Consider the following 14169-nt stretch of genomic DNA (forward strand, 5'->3'; position numbering starts at 1 on the left):
AGTACCATGCTAATGCTTTGATTCACTCTTGGTTCAAAATGTTCCTTTTATCTTCATTTTTAGAAAAAGTGGCACAGCTCCACAAGCCATTTCTTGCGCTTACTGTTAAAAGGTTTTATGTTTCAGTTATCATTTTACCTGTTAAGAGACGTGTTTTGAAGTCTGGTTAACAACCTTCATTTTGGTTTGATTGTGTCTTGTTTTTGGCTTAGTGGTCTGCCGACTTAGTGGTCAGCTGGTGTAAGTGTTGTGGCTTATCAGTGCATGCTTTTTACACTTATTTGTTATTCTGGTTAATTTGTTATGTGGTCTGACAGCTCAGTCTGTTACTGACATTATAACACCGTCATGGTACAAAGGTTACTTTCCCTTAGAGCAATGTGGTCTTTTCTGCATCAAATCAACCACTGCAGTTCAAAAACCGGGTTTTAGCCTCTAATTTATTTTATGTCACCTTTTTTCCCTTCTAGAGCGCCCATCTGGCAATGATCGACACTCTGATGATGGCATATACAGTAGAGATCATGACTGTGGACAAGGTGATGGCCTGTATTCGGCAGTATTCATCCTGCAACCCTGAGGTGGAAGCGCCATATGATACAGAAGATGCAGTGACCACTTGGGTCAACAAGGTGGGGCTCTGGTGAATGTCAGTGTTTATGTTATCTGTATAGGCATTTTAGAAGAAGTCAGCAACAACTGAATTCCCGTCCCAAATTCTGCCACACTGCACAATGCTGTAAGGTAAATCGAAATCTCATAAAGGGTGTAAAATGTGAGCATCTTGTCATTAAAAATGGATTCAAAACTGTTAACGTGTAAGCATCTAACACTTATGGTGTTGTAATTGTATAGGCACGAGGCATTAAAGCTATTTTGGGGTTCACTTGTATGTGTGTACAGCTCCTCCTCTACTGCTATTAAACCCAAGGCAAAAAGTAAAGCACTAGTGCACATGAAGAAGGGACATTGTTGTATTTCATATTGTCATGTTTAAAAAGACCAGAGTAAGTCCCCCTCCCCTTTTTTCCCCTTCATGTGTGTTTCCAATTACATATTTGACAGTGACTTGTAATAAAATAAGGAAAACACCTGAGCTACTGTACAGTACTGGCTTTTTGAGGTTTACTATATAATACATATAATACAATAAATTTTACTTTTTTTATGATGATTCCATATTTTCCATCTGTTATAATTTAGTTAGCAAAAACTGATTCTAAAGGGGAAAACTGTCATGTCAATAGATCAGTAAGATCCAGAGTATCTATAGAAACCTATACAAAGTACATTTGTAGTTAAATTTCTCATTTGTATTCAGATAAAGTACCAAGCATACATTTTTCACCAAATATATTGGCAAAATAGTATATCTATTGGACAGAGCTAAGTTTTTTAAAGTAAACTGAAACCATAACAGAAAATCATAACAGAAGAATAGACTAGAATAATACTTTATTGATCCTTTGCAGGAAATTGTCGTTACAACAGCCTACTAGAAACCAGAAACAAAATACCAAAAAAAAAATAAAAAATAGCAAAACTAATGCAAATAAACAATGTAACATGTACAGTGTGCAGTTTTTATCATGTATTAAAAAGTCTGATTACCGCTGGTAGATAAGAATTCCTGCAACAATACACATTCTTACATTTACAAATTGAAAACATGGGCTATTATTCCTACTCAAGTGTTCTGTACGTAAAGTTTTTTAACGAGATTCAATGAAACCAATGCACACATTTTAAAGTATTTTAAAGATGTATTTGTACAACACAGTATATTTCATATCAGAAAATGCTTCCTAGTACCCTTTGAACCGACCAGTGTGTTTACATTCTTCTGACGGGAGCACTTGGCTGCTGCCAGCTCTGAGCTTTACACCCACACATATACACACACACACACACACACACACACACACACACACACACACACACACACACACACACACTCACTCAGTAGCTAACAAAGGGTGTGGTTTGGAGTCCCACTAGGTGGACATATGGCTCTCTGTTGGAGTCCCTTTGCATTACGAACAGTCAAACATTCACCAGCTTAACAGCCAATTTCTGCTTTAACTTCATCCACATGAATTTAACTAGACATAGTGCAAGTTGTCCAAAGTGCAGAATTGAATGAGATTAGATGTGAATAAATCCAATTCAACTACACTACACCATTTTATCATTGTCCTTCATGGAAAAGAAGGTACCAACATACAACACCAAGACACAATAAAATTATGATAAAAAGTAAACATGGCCTTGGTCATTCTTACCTGCTCTTGTTTCACTGTTTTTAGGATTATATTACTCCTCAGCTGAAGGCAAAATTAATTTTAGTCACAGTCAAATCTTATATTTTACTCTGATGCTACTGCTGGCTTTTCAAAGTCTAATCTTGTTTGTTCTGCTTTTAGGTAAATGAATATCTGAAAGACATCATGGCTCAGGAGCAGAGGAAGAAGGAGACACAGAGCGCAGAGCCTGCTGGGAGTCCTCGGGTGGGTGTTTTTTTTCTTTTCTCTCCCAGCTTTTAACACTCTTTCATCAACTACATGTACTCATAAACATGCAGGCTTCACTTCTTTGATGGATGGTTTTGAACGAGCTAAGGGAAATCCTTTGCTCCACTAAATGGATTTAGAGCAACATTTCCCTTAGACCGATGCAGTAACTACTTGTCCCAGACATCTGTGTCACTTTAATGTCTGGGACCAGTTTCCTCGACTGATCTTAAGCCCTTAAATCCAGTTCACCATCGAAGGAAATCTCTGTGCATATGTCTGAGCTTTAAATGAAGCTCAATCTGTATTTAATAAAAAAACAGGGCAACACCAGACTACATACACATAATGAGTCGGATGATCGTACAAGCTTCACTCACTTTGTTTTTCACTTAGGCCAGTAGTCATTTAGTGGAGGGTCACTCACATTCAGGGTCCAGCTCACAGTCCAGATCTCTTATGTAACTGATTCTAGGATCAGCAGTAATTTCTAATGCCATAACACAGACTGGTGTGGCTTCGCTGTGTGCTCGTGTCTCCGGGTTTGTATTATATATCTAAGTGACTGGAGTAAAATGCTTTGGATTCTGTAGTCGGACACTGCAGTCACAATAAATCAGTCATTGATCCACTGAATAATGTCCCTCACCGGTGGTAATAAATCAGATTAAATCTCGCCATATTGCATTTGATATAATTGGGGATCATTGGTTCATTAAATGGCCTAGAGTATATATTTTTCCTGAACACTGAACTCACATTCGCTTTTCAGCCCAGTTTCTGACCGTTAAGCTCACCAGCAGAGTTGATATCTGTAGTGTGGTTTTTATTTGTCTTTCTCGTGTGAACCACAAGTCAAGTTACATTTGCCGTTACAGTCTGGTAGTGATGGTCAAAGCTGGCATGACAACAACCATGATCAGAGGAAAAAGAGGTGTGGGGGTCAAGGGGCAATAGGATAAGGATAAAACTGTCATGTCCTCATCTCCAACTTCATCCTTCAAGCTTCACTTCTCCCTCTCATATATTTAAATTATTCATTATGCACCACCAGCATTTTTGTCAGGAATAGAGACTAGTGACTTTTCTGTAGTTTTCAACCATGAGAATTTTCTGTTCATCTTTTTCAAAGCTTCTCTTCCTTGTATTCACTTCATAAATTTCTCTTTTGTGTAAAGTAAAAATCCCCTCTCTTTGATCTCTTTTTAACTCCGCGACACTTCACTCCACATTTTGAGATTTCAGACCTTTAGACCCTTCTTTTCCACACCTCTGGGTCCTGCCTTGCTGGGTCCTGCCTCTGGGTCCTGCCTTGCTTTCTTAGTTTCCTCTCTATCACAGGTCGTGTCCGGCAACACTCCATGACACTGTCAGTGATGTGGCTTTGTTTAGAGAGTTAGAAAGGTTACCTCAGGAAAAATTTCGCAAGCGTGTCTCATTTGAGAGTTGGAGCAATGTGGTGTGTGTGTGCATGTGTGTGTGTGTGTCCCATCCAGTCCCAGTGCTGTGCAGACCTTCGCAGTGTTTGATGCTTATGTGACCGGTCAGTGTGCACACGCAGCACTGCATGGCTCAGCTATCTGCACAAATACACATGAAGCCACAACACATTTTACTGAGGAAGCTGGATCAAAAATAAGTGACATATACATCATTAAACTTTTTTAACCTGCTGAACAACAAGACATTTGTGGAGACTGTGTCTCTTACAAGCGCAGCTGTGCTTGCCCATGATGTGAGCCGATACTAACACATCCACTTGTTTGGCATCCCCTCAAGCTACAGCAAGTTGGCTCTTCAAAAACATTGCTGTTAACCTCAGGGGATCTCATGCAGATTTGTGTGTGTGTGTGTGTGTGTGTGTGTGTGTGTGTGTGTGTGTGTGTGTGTGTGTGTGTGTGTGTGTGTGTGTGTGTGTGTGTGTGTGTGTGTGTGTGTGTGTGTGTTTTTTTTTACAGGAAATCTTTGTGTCCTCACAGTGACTGTCTGCTTCGCTCTAACTCATGGTTGATATTGTTGTGCTCTGACATTACATGATGTACTGCAGACTGGGCAGCGTGTCTCTGTATAAAATTGATGTCTTTTTATTGATATTATGACTGCAAACGAGAACAAGAACTCGTAGTGCTGTGTAAATTACAGTTAATTGCCCAATGGAAGACAAATCAAATAGTAAAGTTTTGGATTGTGCTGAACCTTTATAAAACCACTCTGCATTATGTTGACTTAGTTTTTTAACTTTACTTCGAACTTTAAGGTCTTACTGTCCTAAACAGAAGCGGTTGCTTCTTAACCACTCACTATGTTGGCAGACAAAGGCACTGTCAGCGTTTTAGCCATTTCACTCTTCATGAGTTTGCTTCCATCTTCACATTATTTGTGTTCTCGTTGTCAGCGTTTGTAAGTTTGCAGCTGGTCCAAGTATTATTGCAAATGTAGATTAAAGTGTGCTCCAGTTCTAAAATTGCAATTATGAGCCTCATTTCTACTGTGTGGTCATGAAACTGCCAGATTACACGCTGTTCCTTGTCTTCCTCTGCAGAAAAGCTCGCCAATCATCCATAGCATTACACCCACCTTGTTTTCATGTTGTGGTGGACAGGGGTAAACATAGGTACTGTGACCATTCTGCAGCTATGTAGCCCTATACACAGGAAGCAGCAATGAACTGTGCTCTGACACCTGTCAAACATGGACATCATTACATTTTTGCTATGCTGATCCCTTTTTCACATCAATGTTAAAACCACCAGGTGGTGTTAATTTGGTGTGTTATGTGTTTTTTTTTTTTTTGCAGGGAATTTGTGTGGACTAATATTTACATAGCAAGAAAACTAAAAGAAGAGAAAAACAGGGAAACAGGGTAAACTGGGACTTTCTACCACAAACTACACTCATATGCTAAATGTTGTGCACTACTGTTTTTAGCTGATGTCTAGCAGCACCATCTATCCTCCCTCCCTTCATCACCCCCCTACCTCCCTAGACCTCCCCCTGTTCTGTCTTTGCAGCATGACTGCAGTGTGAGTCACTCAGGCAGCCTCTGTCTCAGTCATACACAGAGAATCTCGTGTCTGAACCAGTGTTTTTATTTTAACTTACTGTATTGTACCCAAGGGAAAGGGTAGATGAAGGGTAAGAGTGAAAAACTGCAAAGGCAGCGTCAGGAAAGGAAAGACTAATCCTTTTAAGTTGCAAAAGCTCAACTGGACATGTCTGGCCTCAGAGGATGAACTGTGATGGACAGAATGTTACTGAATGATTAAAATTGGTTTGGGTGCAGTGTGTTTGTGTGTAAATACCCATGGATATAGTGTGCGTGTGTTTTCTGTAAGAAGTTGATGGATGGGGGCCCTACCTCTCCCCAGGGGTTTTATTGGTGGCCTTAACAGATTTTAAATTCCGTCTGGCTCTGCATAACCCACAGTCCTAGATCATCAGTCCAGAGGGAGACAGTTTTCATCTTCCATTTATTCAGAGTACCCTGTCATTAACAGGTGATCTGTGGGCATGATATGCCAGTTCTGTCATCTCAGAGTATCATTTATCAAAACCTTCAAACTCACCTCACGGTCATGACGTAGATGATTCAGTAAGCATAATGTACAGTTTGGACAAGGTTGGAAAACACAAACCTAATGTACTTTGTGTATAATGTATTAATGTTTTGTTCAGCCCATCTAAATATACACACAGGATCACTCAAAACATGCATGGTAGTATTTCTTTACACTCATTATTAAAACCTTCTACTGAGAGGGATAAATGAACATTGTTTCCTGTACTGGATCATTTCTGTAGCTCTGTATAATCTGGTCTATTTTTATTTTATGATATGCAAGCCAAATATTTGTAGAATTAGAAACATTAAAATGACTTCTAGCCCTTTGCAAACGTATCTATTTCTTGCAACACATCTTGAGAGTCACATTCACTCCATGGTATCAGTTTCAAAGCCAGTCCATTTGCTGGCAAATAGATAAAACTGATTAACTAACATGCTGTAGATTAGTTTACCTGAGGTGTTTTTCTCTGATTGCGTTATGCTCCTGCGTGTGACTTCAATTACCATTCAGAGAGCTGTGACATTTATCACACTGTGAGAATCCAAGAAAGCTATGATTGAGCTTTTCATCCTCGTGCTGCCTTGAATCTTTATTTTTGCGTTCAGTACAAAGCATTTCTGTTTTCTCATGTGCCACGGCTTGGCTTTGAGGTTGAGGACTTGCTAGCCACCTTGAGTGGCACTTATATCTCATTCTTTGATGCGCTCACGTAGTGTGGGGATTAGTTGTTAACTGAGGGAACCATCTTCACTTGTAGTATCAGCTTACACTGCCAGTGGATCCCTGACATTTGGATACCTTTATGCAGAAGAACTGTTACTTAGTTTCTCCTAGTGTAGGTTCTTAGCTGATGCTTCTGTCTTTGGTGACAATAAGAAGCATTTCTTGACTTGCCATGCAACGTCACAGAATTCTAACATTTTGTTCGCTAAGATGAAATATTATATTTTTTTACTAAACAGAGTGTCAACACATCGTATGTGAACTTGGAAATCATTTTGAGACATATAGGCTCTTTTGGACACTGTAACAAAAAGTGGCTCTTCAAAGAAATAAAATAAAACTGCATCTTTGATGATCGACCCATTGGCTGATCCAGGAATCTAACATGCAACATGCACGTACACATAAAAACATATCTGCATGCAAATTGTCTTATATACTGAAGACCTACAGCTCATTTATGATTGTGTGTATTTATTTTACTATGTAATTCACACCAGGTAAAGATTGTGACTTGAAGAGTTACATCTGCTATGGCACTTTCTCAATCACGTGAATACTTTGTGTCACCTAAATCTTATACCAGTGTCATTTTCTTCTCTTTTTGGTTTTACACTCATGAAATGTAGAAGACATTAGATGATTTGAGTTTAATTGACATTTAGCTGATATTTTAGCTGCCAAAGCTAAACTTCACAAAACGTCTTATTTTTACACTTTCAGTAACACACAGGTTTCTTCACTGATTTCATGTCTTTCCTTTTAGTACTAATTGCATTACTAACTAATCCCACTAACTGATATTTATTTTTTGTTGTTGTTGTCATCGTCGTTGTTTTTCTTTTGCTGTGCGGCTGCAGTCTCCAACCAAGTGGTACATGAAGCTTGTTCCTGTAAGTGAACTAATCAGAGCTACGCTCTGTCACCTATGTCTGTCTCATATGCCATTGTCATGTGTGCATCAATCTACAGGTCTGTATACACAACTTCTCTCTATTATCCCCTCTTTTCATCAGCAGACATTTTTCAGCTGTTATTTTAAAAGCAATTACAAAAATGTCTATATATCTATATTATTAAACTATTTAACTGCTACTTACAGCAGTATAAAGTTGTGTTTATTAAATGCAGGGTTTTAGGACATTAGAAGTACTCTAAGATGATTCCTCCCTTGGATTTGCTAATAGGAAGGGTTAGGGTTAGGAACCTAAGGTTTCCTAACCCATAGGAAGGTTCTTGTCAGTTGAACTAGACACCCTCGGGTAATCACTGAAAGGGTCCCAAGGGATTAGCCAAAAATAAATAAATAAATAAACCTTAACTTTATTAGAATTTAATTTCAGAGATGGGATGTCGGTCTGTTTTGTATATTCATACATCCACATTTGGCAAACATTTACATTTAAACATTCATTCAATACTTGGGTTTTACTCTCATACATATTCAGCGTGTTGTTTTGTTCTTTATATTGCAAGAACTAAATAATTAGGATTAGATGACAACATCTGGAAAAGTCAGGGACAGTTAGCAGCCTGACTCACTACCATAATGAGTTTTTCTCAGTTGTCTTACTACAACAGAAATTTTGTGACTTGTGATGGGTGCACTGTCTCATGTGTGTAATCATGCAGCAAAAGATAATCAGTGTAAATCTAAAAACAGTAAGACAGGTCTAGCCCAGTAGCTCCCTGTAGATTTATACATATTCATTTTATGTAATGCAGACCAGGTACAGGAAGGAGCAGACTTCAACCCAGCCAGTTCCCTGGATCCCCCAAGTGGACAACCTGCTGAAAGACAGCACAGACGGCTCAGCCCTGGGTGCGCTATTGCACTTTTACTGCCCACAGCTGCTACCACTGGATGGTAAGGAAGAGCTATGATAGGGTGGGTGGACCAGTGTGTGTGTGTGTGTGTGTGTGTGTGTGTGTGTGTGTGTGTGTAGGTGGTTCATTGTGCTAAAAGAACAGCTGCATGTTTTTGGAACAAGAGGTCTGATAATAATGCAGGAGGTTCATAGTATTTTAGGCCAACACAAACAAAGCCAAATATATCTTTGCTGGAACCACCAAAATTGAAATACTACAGTAAGAGTGGTTGGAGATAGGTTTGTGTTATTCTCCCCACCCCCTGCTCTCAATGGTTGATTCATTAGAGCAAAGATCAGTCACAAACAAATAATGTAAAATAATCCCATCACCTTGTTGATAAAGTGTGTAGATAATGGGCCATTATCCAGTATACAAGCCTACACACATAGACACACAGTTATTCAGATAATCACAGGAACAAAAGATCAATCAGGTAACATTAACACAGCTCCACCCATACATTGGTTATATTAAGTCTACTTTCATGACTGGTGACTTTTTTTCCACATGGTATCACACTGTGAAATCTTTCTTACTTAAACACACATCTCTACCTTACTCATCATTCCAAAGCACCAACAGCACAGAAAAAAACGTGAGCTGGCCTTTATAAGCAGGACCACTTATATCATCAAATTCCTGCTGACGTCACACTGACCCTGATGCCCGATGGCTCCCTTTTCTCTCCTAGACATCTGTCTGAAAGAGAGCATGACACTGGCTGATCGGATGTACAACCTGCAGCTCATCCAGGACTTCTGCAAAGACAACCTGAACAATTGCTGCCACTTCAGCCTGGAGGACATGCTCTACGCCTCCTCCACCATCAAGGTACTGCTCAAAACCGTGAGATATTGACTTTACAGTTGAAACCATTTGATCCTCACTTCAAACAAATTATATTTGGTTGATACGCAAGCGCTCGGCTGACAGAAATATTGTAGTAATACATATAATTTCAAATAAGTGAAATGTGTAATTTTATATTAAAAAAGAAGTAAATAAAATTAAACTGCCTGTATTGGTGTGATTACTGAAGGAATGTCAGTTTTAACAAAATGTAGAAAATGTCCAAAATGTCATAGAATAGAAAGTTCTGACTTTACTTATGTATTGTGGTCTTAGTTGGTTGGTGTCCAGAGGTTCTTTTCTGTAAAGGAAATCTGCATTCTGAAATTGCTTTTACAATGATTGTGTCATAGTCATTACAATCTTGGAGAGATTCTTTCTTCATTTAAACTACAGAAATTGTACCATATGGAAACTGTGCCTTGAAAATGTGCCCAGTGTGTGTCAAGAGACAGGGGAAATGTAGTGGAGGTAGAAAATTGTGACCCAAACTAAAATCCAAACAATAGGTAGTTCTCTCTAGTGAGAAATGTTCGGTCTAAGTTGTTGCACTTACATTATTACAGAAAAATCAAAGTGTCAAAATGATCATTTGTGGGTTTTTTAATAAACTAAATTATAAAATCATATGGCGTCCTATAGAGTCAGAAAGGCTTAATGAAACAGGATAAATGAGAAGCTCTGTGGTCCCATGTGTTCAGTCATGTTGTGGAAAAACCATTCAGTCTAAACTATGTGTTCAACAACCACAAGCCCAAGGAGCTGCACTCAGCCTGCATTTCTGACATGTCTGCATGTGTTTTTCCATGTCTTGCTCTATTCATTTTTTTCCTAAATTTTCCTTTCATTCTTTTCTATTTTTTTCCTTCCTTGTCTTTCTTCATTCATTTGGTTTTTTTTTTCATTTGTTTCATTTTATTCGGATTGTGTGCAGAACTTAAAATATACTTTAAGACTTTCAGTTCCTCACCTTTCTCAAGATGTCACTGTCTTCATCTGCTTCATCTGTGATGCTAACATTGTTTATCCAAGATCTATACCTCTTTTTAAGCTCTCCGTTATTATCTTTCCTTTTCAAAAAAAGCATTGTGCCACAGAAATAATTAAAAAAGTGAACATTTCCACCCTCTGTCAATTTTTTGCTTCTTGGAAATGATCTCTGATGGGCTCAAAAACATTTCATGTAGTTTTGTTGTTGCACAGCTTCTGTGCGCATGTATGTATTTTTGTTGCTCTAGGGAACTTGTCCTTCTCAAGAGCTCTTGGGGTCCACAATTCTCACCACATCCCAAAACAGCCACTTACTATTCTGTCACATAAAAGGCACACACTGTCACCACAGTCACAGTGTGCTCGTATTTGTCTGGTGGTTTGGTGTAATGTTTCCTCCCCAGTGTTTGTGTTTCTGCTGCTTCCATCATCTGGTGTGTTTTTGCATGAGAGCTGCATAACGAGTATAACGTTGATGTGTCTGGACAGGCCTGACTTTGCCTGACTGTCACCTCAGCATGTCTGCTGAGAGAGGATTTTGGTTCTCAGCAAAGACAGAACACCGGTCATTCAAAGGACATTTATCTGTTGACTGTCCAAACTTAACAGTGGCATTTAAGGCATTTCATGCTTAAAAAACATGCTGTTTGAAGTGCAGTCGCAGCCAAATTTCTATGCTGCTGCGGTGAAGCAGCTAAATTGGAATTGATGGGCTTTAATAGGATACAGTGGAAATAATCCTTTATTGAGTAAATTGTCTTTAGGCTGATACAATCATATTTTGGGCTATTATTTATTTTATTTTTTTTTCACTTTGGAACAGCTTTAGCCCAAGATCTGTAGTATTTGAGCTGAGTTGTGAACAATAAAGCAATGCCTGCACTCATAAACGATACATATTGTAGTAATACACTAGTTTGCATGCATCGACTTAATGCACAGCGTTATAAAAGAATTACTGGGTTTTGCGAAGCCCTCGGTAGCTATTTTTTGAGCTATAATGCTGATTTCACAAATGATGAAAAAAATCCTAATAAGGCAGAGTTATTGCCAGAGAGCAGCCAGAACTGGATACAGAACCACTTATTCAGTAACCTTGACCCAGTTTCAAGGAAGTCACACCCTCAGTAGCTGTACATTACTGTGGCCCATCATACTAATGGAGACCTTATTCTAGAGATGGAGCGAGACATTAGGAGGGAGGGGATGTGAGGGAGGTGTTGATGTGAAGGAAACTGGAAACAGGAGCAAATAGATGAAGATAACACTGTTTGGAATGGTTAGAGAGGAGAATTAGGGAGGGAGAGACAAAAAGCAGGACATCATCTTCTGGGAATGTGATGATGTGTTTAGACATACTTATCACTGGAGCAGGCACACAGACGAACACTGACATAAGTAAAATGGCAAATATCACACTCAGTGTTCCTGTGCTAATTCTTCTTTCACATGGGATTCAGCAGGGTTGGGTGTAATGTATTTCAGATCAGAATGAAGAACAGAAAACTATGTGAAGTAAAATGGATAAATTATGGTTTAATCCTTTGCACACATGCACATCTGTATGTTTTCTGTAAGGTGGCAGAGAAAAATGCATATTACTGTATCAAGATCAGTTATAACAAAGCCTTGATTTCTGTGACCCACGTCTGTAACAATAATTTTGACGAATGAGAAGGACAAGGAAATATGTTGCTCACATGAAGGCAGGGATGGGGTCTAATGGGAACCTGAATGCGGTTTTGATTCTCCTTATCAAATCTGTTCAATAAGTGTTTACTCTTTTTAAATTTACACTGTTTTGCGTTAATATAATTTAATGCTGCATCTTAAGCCAGCACTAGCTTAAGACTTGAAATCAATCTGCTACCCTCTGCCTAGCCCTCCTTTGTAGCTGCTCCACTATGCTCTTCCACTGTCCGCTACGCTTTGCACCCGCTCTGTACAGCTCTTCAAGTTTAAGTGATTACAAAATAACAATTATTAAGAATGCTGCAAAACTAACTAATCAAGCATTTATTGAAATTCTCTGATTGTTTAACGAAGTGAAAACATTAGTCATTTTACTTTGAAAGAACAGACTAACAGATAAACCAGTATTTCAGCTAAATCTACACCATGGACATTTTACTGTACTGTGCTGAAGCACTGTAGGGCTTTCAACACATATTTTATCGCTGTTCAGTGACTTTCATTAACCGTGTCCTCATCCCTGTTCTTTTGTTTTGTTTGTGCCGCACTTGGGGATTTAAGCTGCAGAAGTTTAGGTAAAAACAAAAGTAAAAATAACATTAATTCTACTTTTGTCATTCGGTGGGTATAAACCAATAACCAAATAAGTCACTTATGTTTTGGATGAACTTTTCACTTTCAGTAAATCATGTCGACCCACCCCCATTTACTGACTATTCATGTAATTAATTCACAGCACATCTAAATTAGCATGTGTGGACCCAAGAAAGAGAAATTACATTTGCTTGCTTTGAGTTTTTGGCAGCGTTTTCTTTTTCTTTACGAGGTTTTTTAAGCAGACATGCTATGATTGCCCTGAGGAAGGCAATTACCAAATGTACCTGTAATTCATAAGAAGCCTCATGAACATGGTTCTCAGTATTGGGTCTCAGAAATTAAGGACATTTTTTTCACTTTGTCGTATTAGCTGGCGAAAGTAGTTTGCTGTGTTATATTGAACAAATTACCCCCAAATTAATGTTGGTCTTTATTGTTTGTGAGTATACAAAACAGTTTCTATTTTTAATTAAATTATACTTTATTTTATGTATAAGTGATTAGCTGATATGTGTTAATGTGTATACAAAGTAATTACATTAGAATCATCCTCAACTCCTTGATCACCAGATAAAGAGGTGCAAGGGTCCCGTGAAGTAATGATTGTTCTCATTGTAACACCCTTAAATTAATTTATCACTATATGTAAATTTGGTGTCTCAAGTTTCGGTTTGTCTTCTTTTGAATTTGTATTTTTATTTTTATTTTTTTTACTTTTAGAAAAAAGCCTGTGTCTTTCAGCAGGCAGCTAATGGGAGTCTGATTAATCTGGCAGTAAATCAAGACAGCAGTTTTTCTAGATTGAAGCAAGTCTGTCTTTCTGGCTACAGATCCTTTAATCAAGCCTCTGGCCCAATGATTGTTAAGATTAATGCCTTGTGAATGCTTGGTGTGTGTTTAGACATTGTGTCATGCTTTGGGGGAAAACACAATGTGTAGGTTGTGTATAACTTACCTGTATTACATGTGTTATATATTACATGCATTTTTATGCTTTTCCTGTACATTGCCAGTGCATTTCCATGTTATGGTATCTGTGTGTCTCTGTGTGGATGTGTAAAACGTGCAGTACTGGGGGTGCTGTTTATGCCCATCTCTGCAGAGTGCATACACTAATCTGCCCCCACACCCCCACCTCCCTCAAACCATAGCTCTTTCTGGTAACCACCAATCCGGTTCCCGTTTTCATCCTAAGAGTAAGACATTCTGACACTCCAGTCTCCAAACAGCAATATCTGGCAACACTGCAGACCTGGCATCCCATGTAGTAGTATTGCTGCTCAGTGTGAGGATAGGCACAGATGTGATTGGTTGTTTGAGGATCTGTGTTGTGTGTGTCTGATACTCACACCTGGTTTGTCAGTACGTAG

At 38.7% G+C, this 14169-nt stretch overlaps 1 protein-coding gene across 6 annotated transcripts in view; it reads left to right on the forward strand.

Annotated features, from left to right (window-relative positions):
- camsap2a (calmodulin regulated spectrin-associated protein family, member 2a) overlaps nucleotides 1-14169 on the forward strand; it is a 40833-nt gene that overhangs the window by 14508 nt on the left and 12156 nt on the right. For 2 of the 6 annotated variants that reach the window (XM_067513907.1, XM_067513910.1), the window contains exons 3-7: nucleotides 471-632; nucleotides 2424-2507; nucleotides 7660-7692; nucleotides 8525-8666; nucleotides 9363-9502. In XM_067513907.1, coding sequence (XP_067370008.1) covers nucleotides 471-632; nucleotides 2424-2507; nucleotides 7660-7692; nucleotides 8525-8666; nucleotides 9363-9502 — 561 coding nt within the window. Of the gene's footprint in view, nucleotides 1-470; nucleotides 633-2423; nucleotides 2508-7659; nucleotides 7693-8524; nucleotides 8667-9362; nucleotides 9503-14169 lie in introns of those variants that run through there. The other 4 variants (XM_067513908.1, XM_067513913.1, XM_067513911.1 and 1 more) reach the window with 3 other exon arrangements.

The sequence above is a fragment of the Channa argus genome, chromosome 8 (genome assembly GCF_033026475.1).
Source record: "Channa argus isolate prfri chromosome 8, Channa argus male v1.0, whole genome shotgun sequence".
NCBI lineage: Eukaryota > Metazoa > Chordata > Actinopteri > Anabantiformes > Channidae > Channa > Channa argus.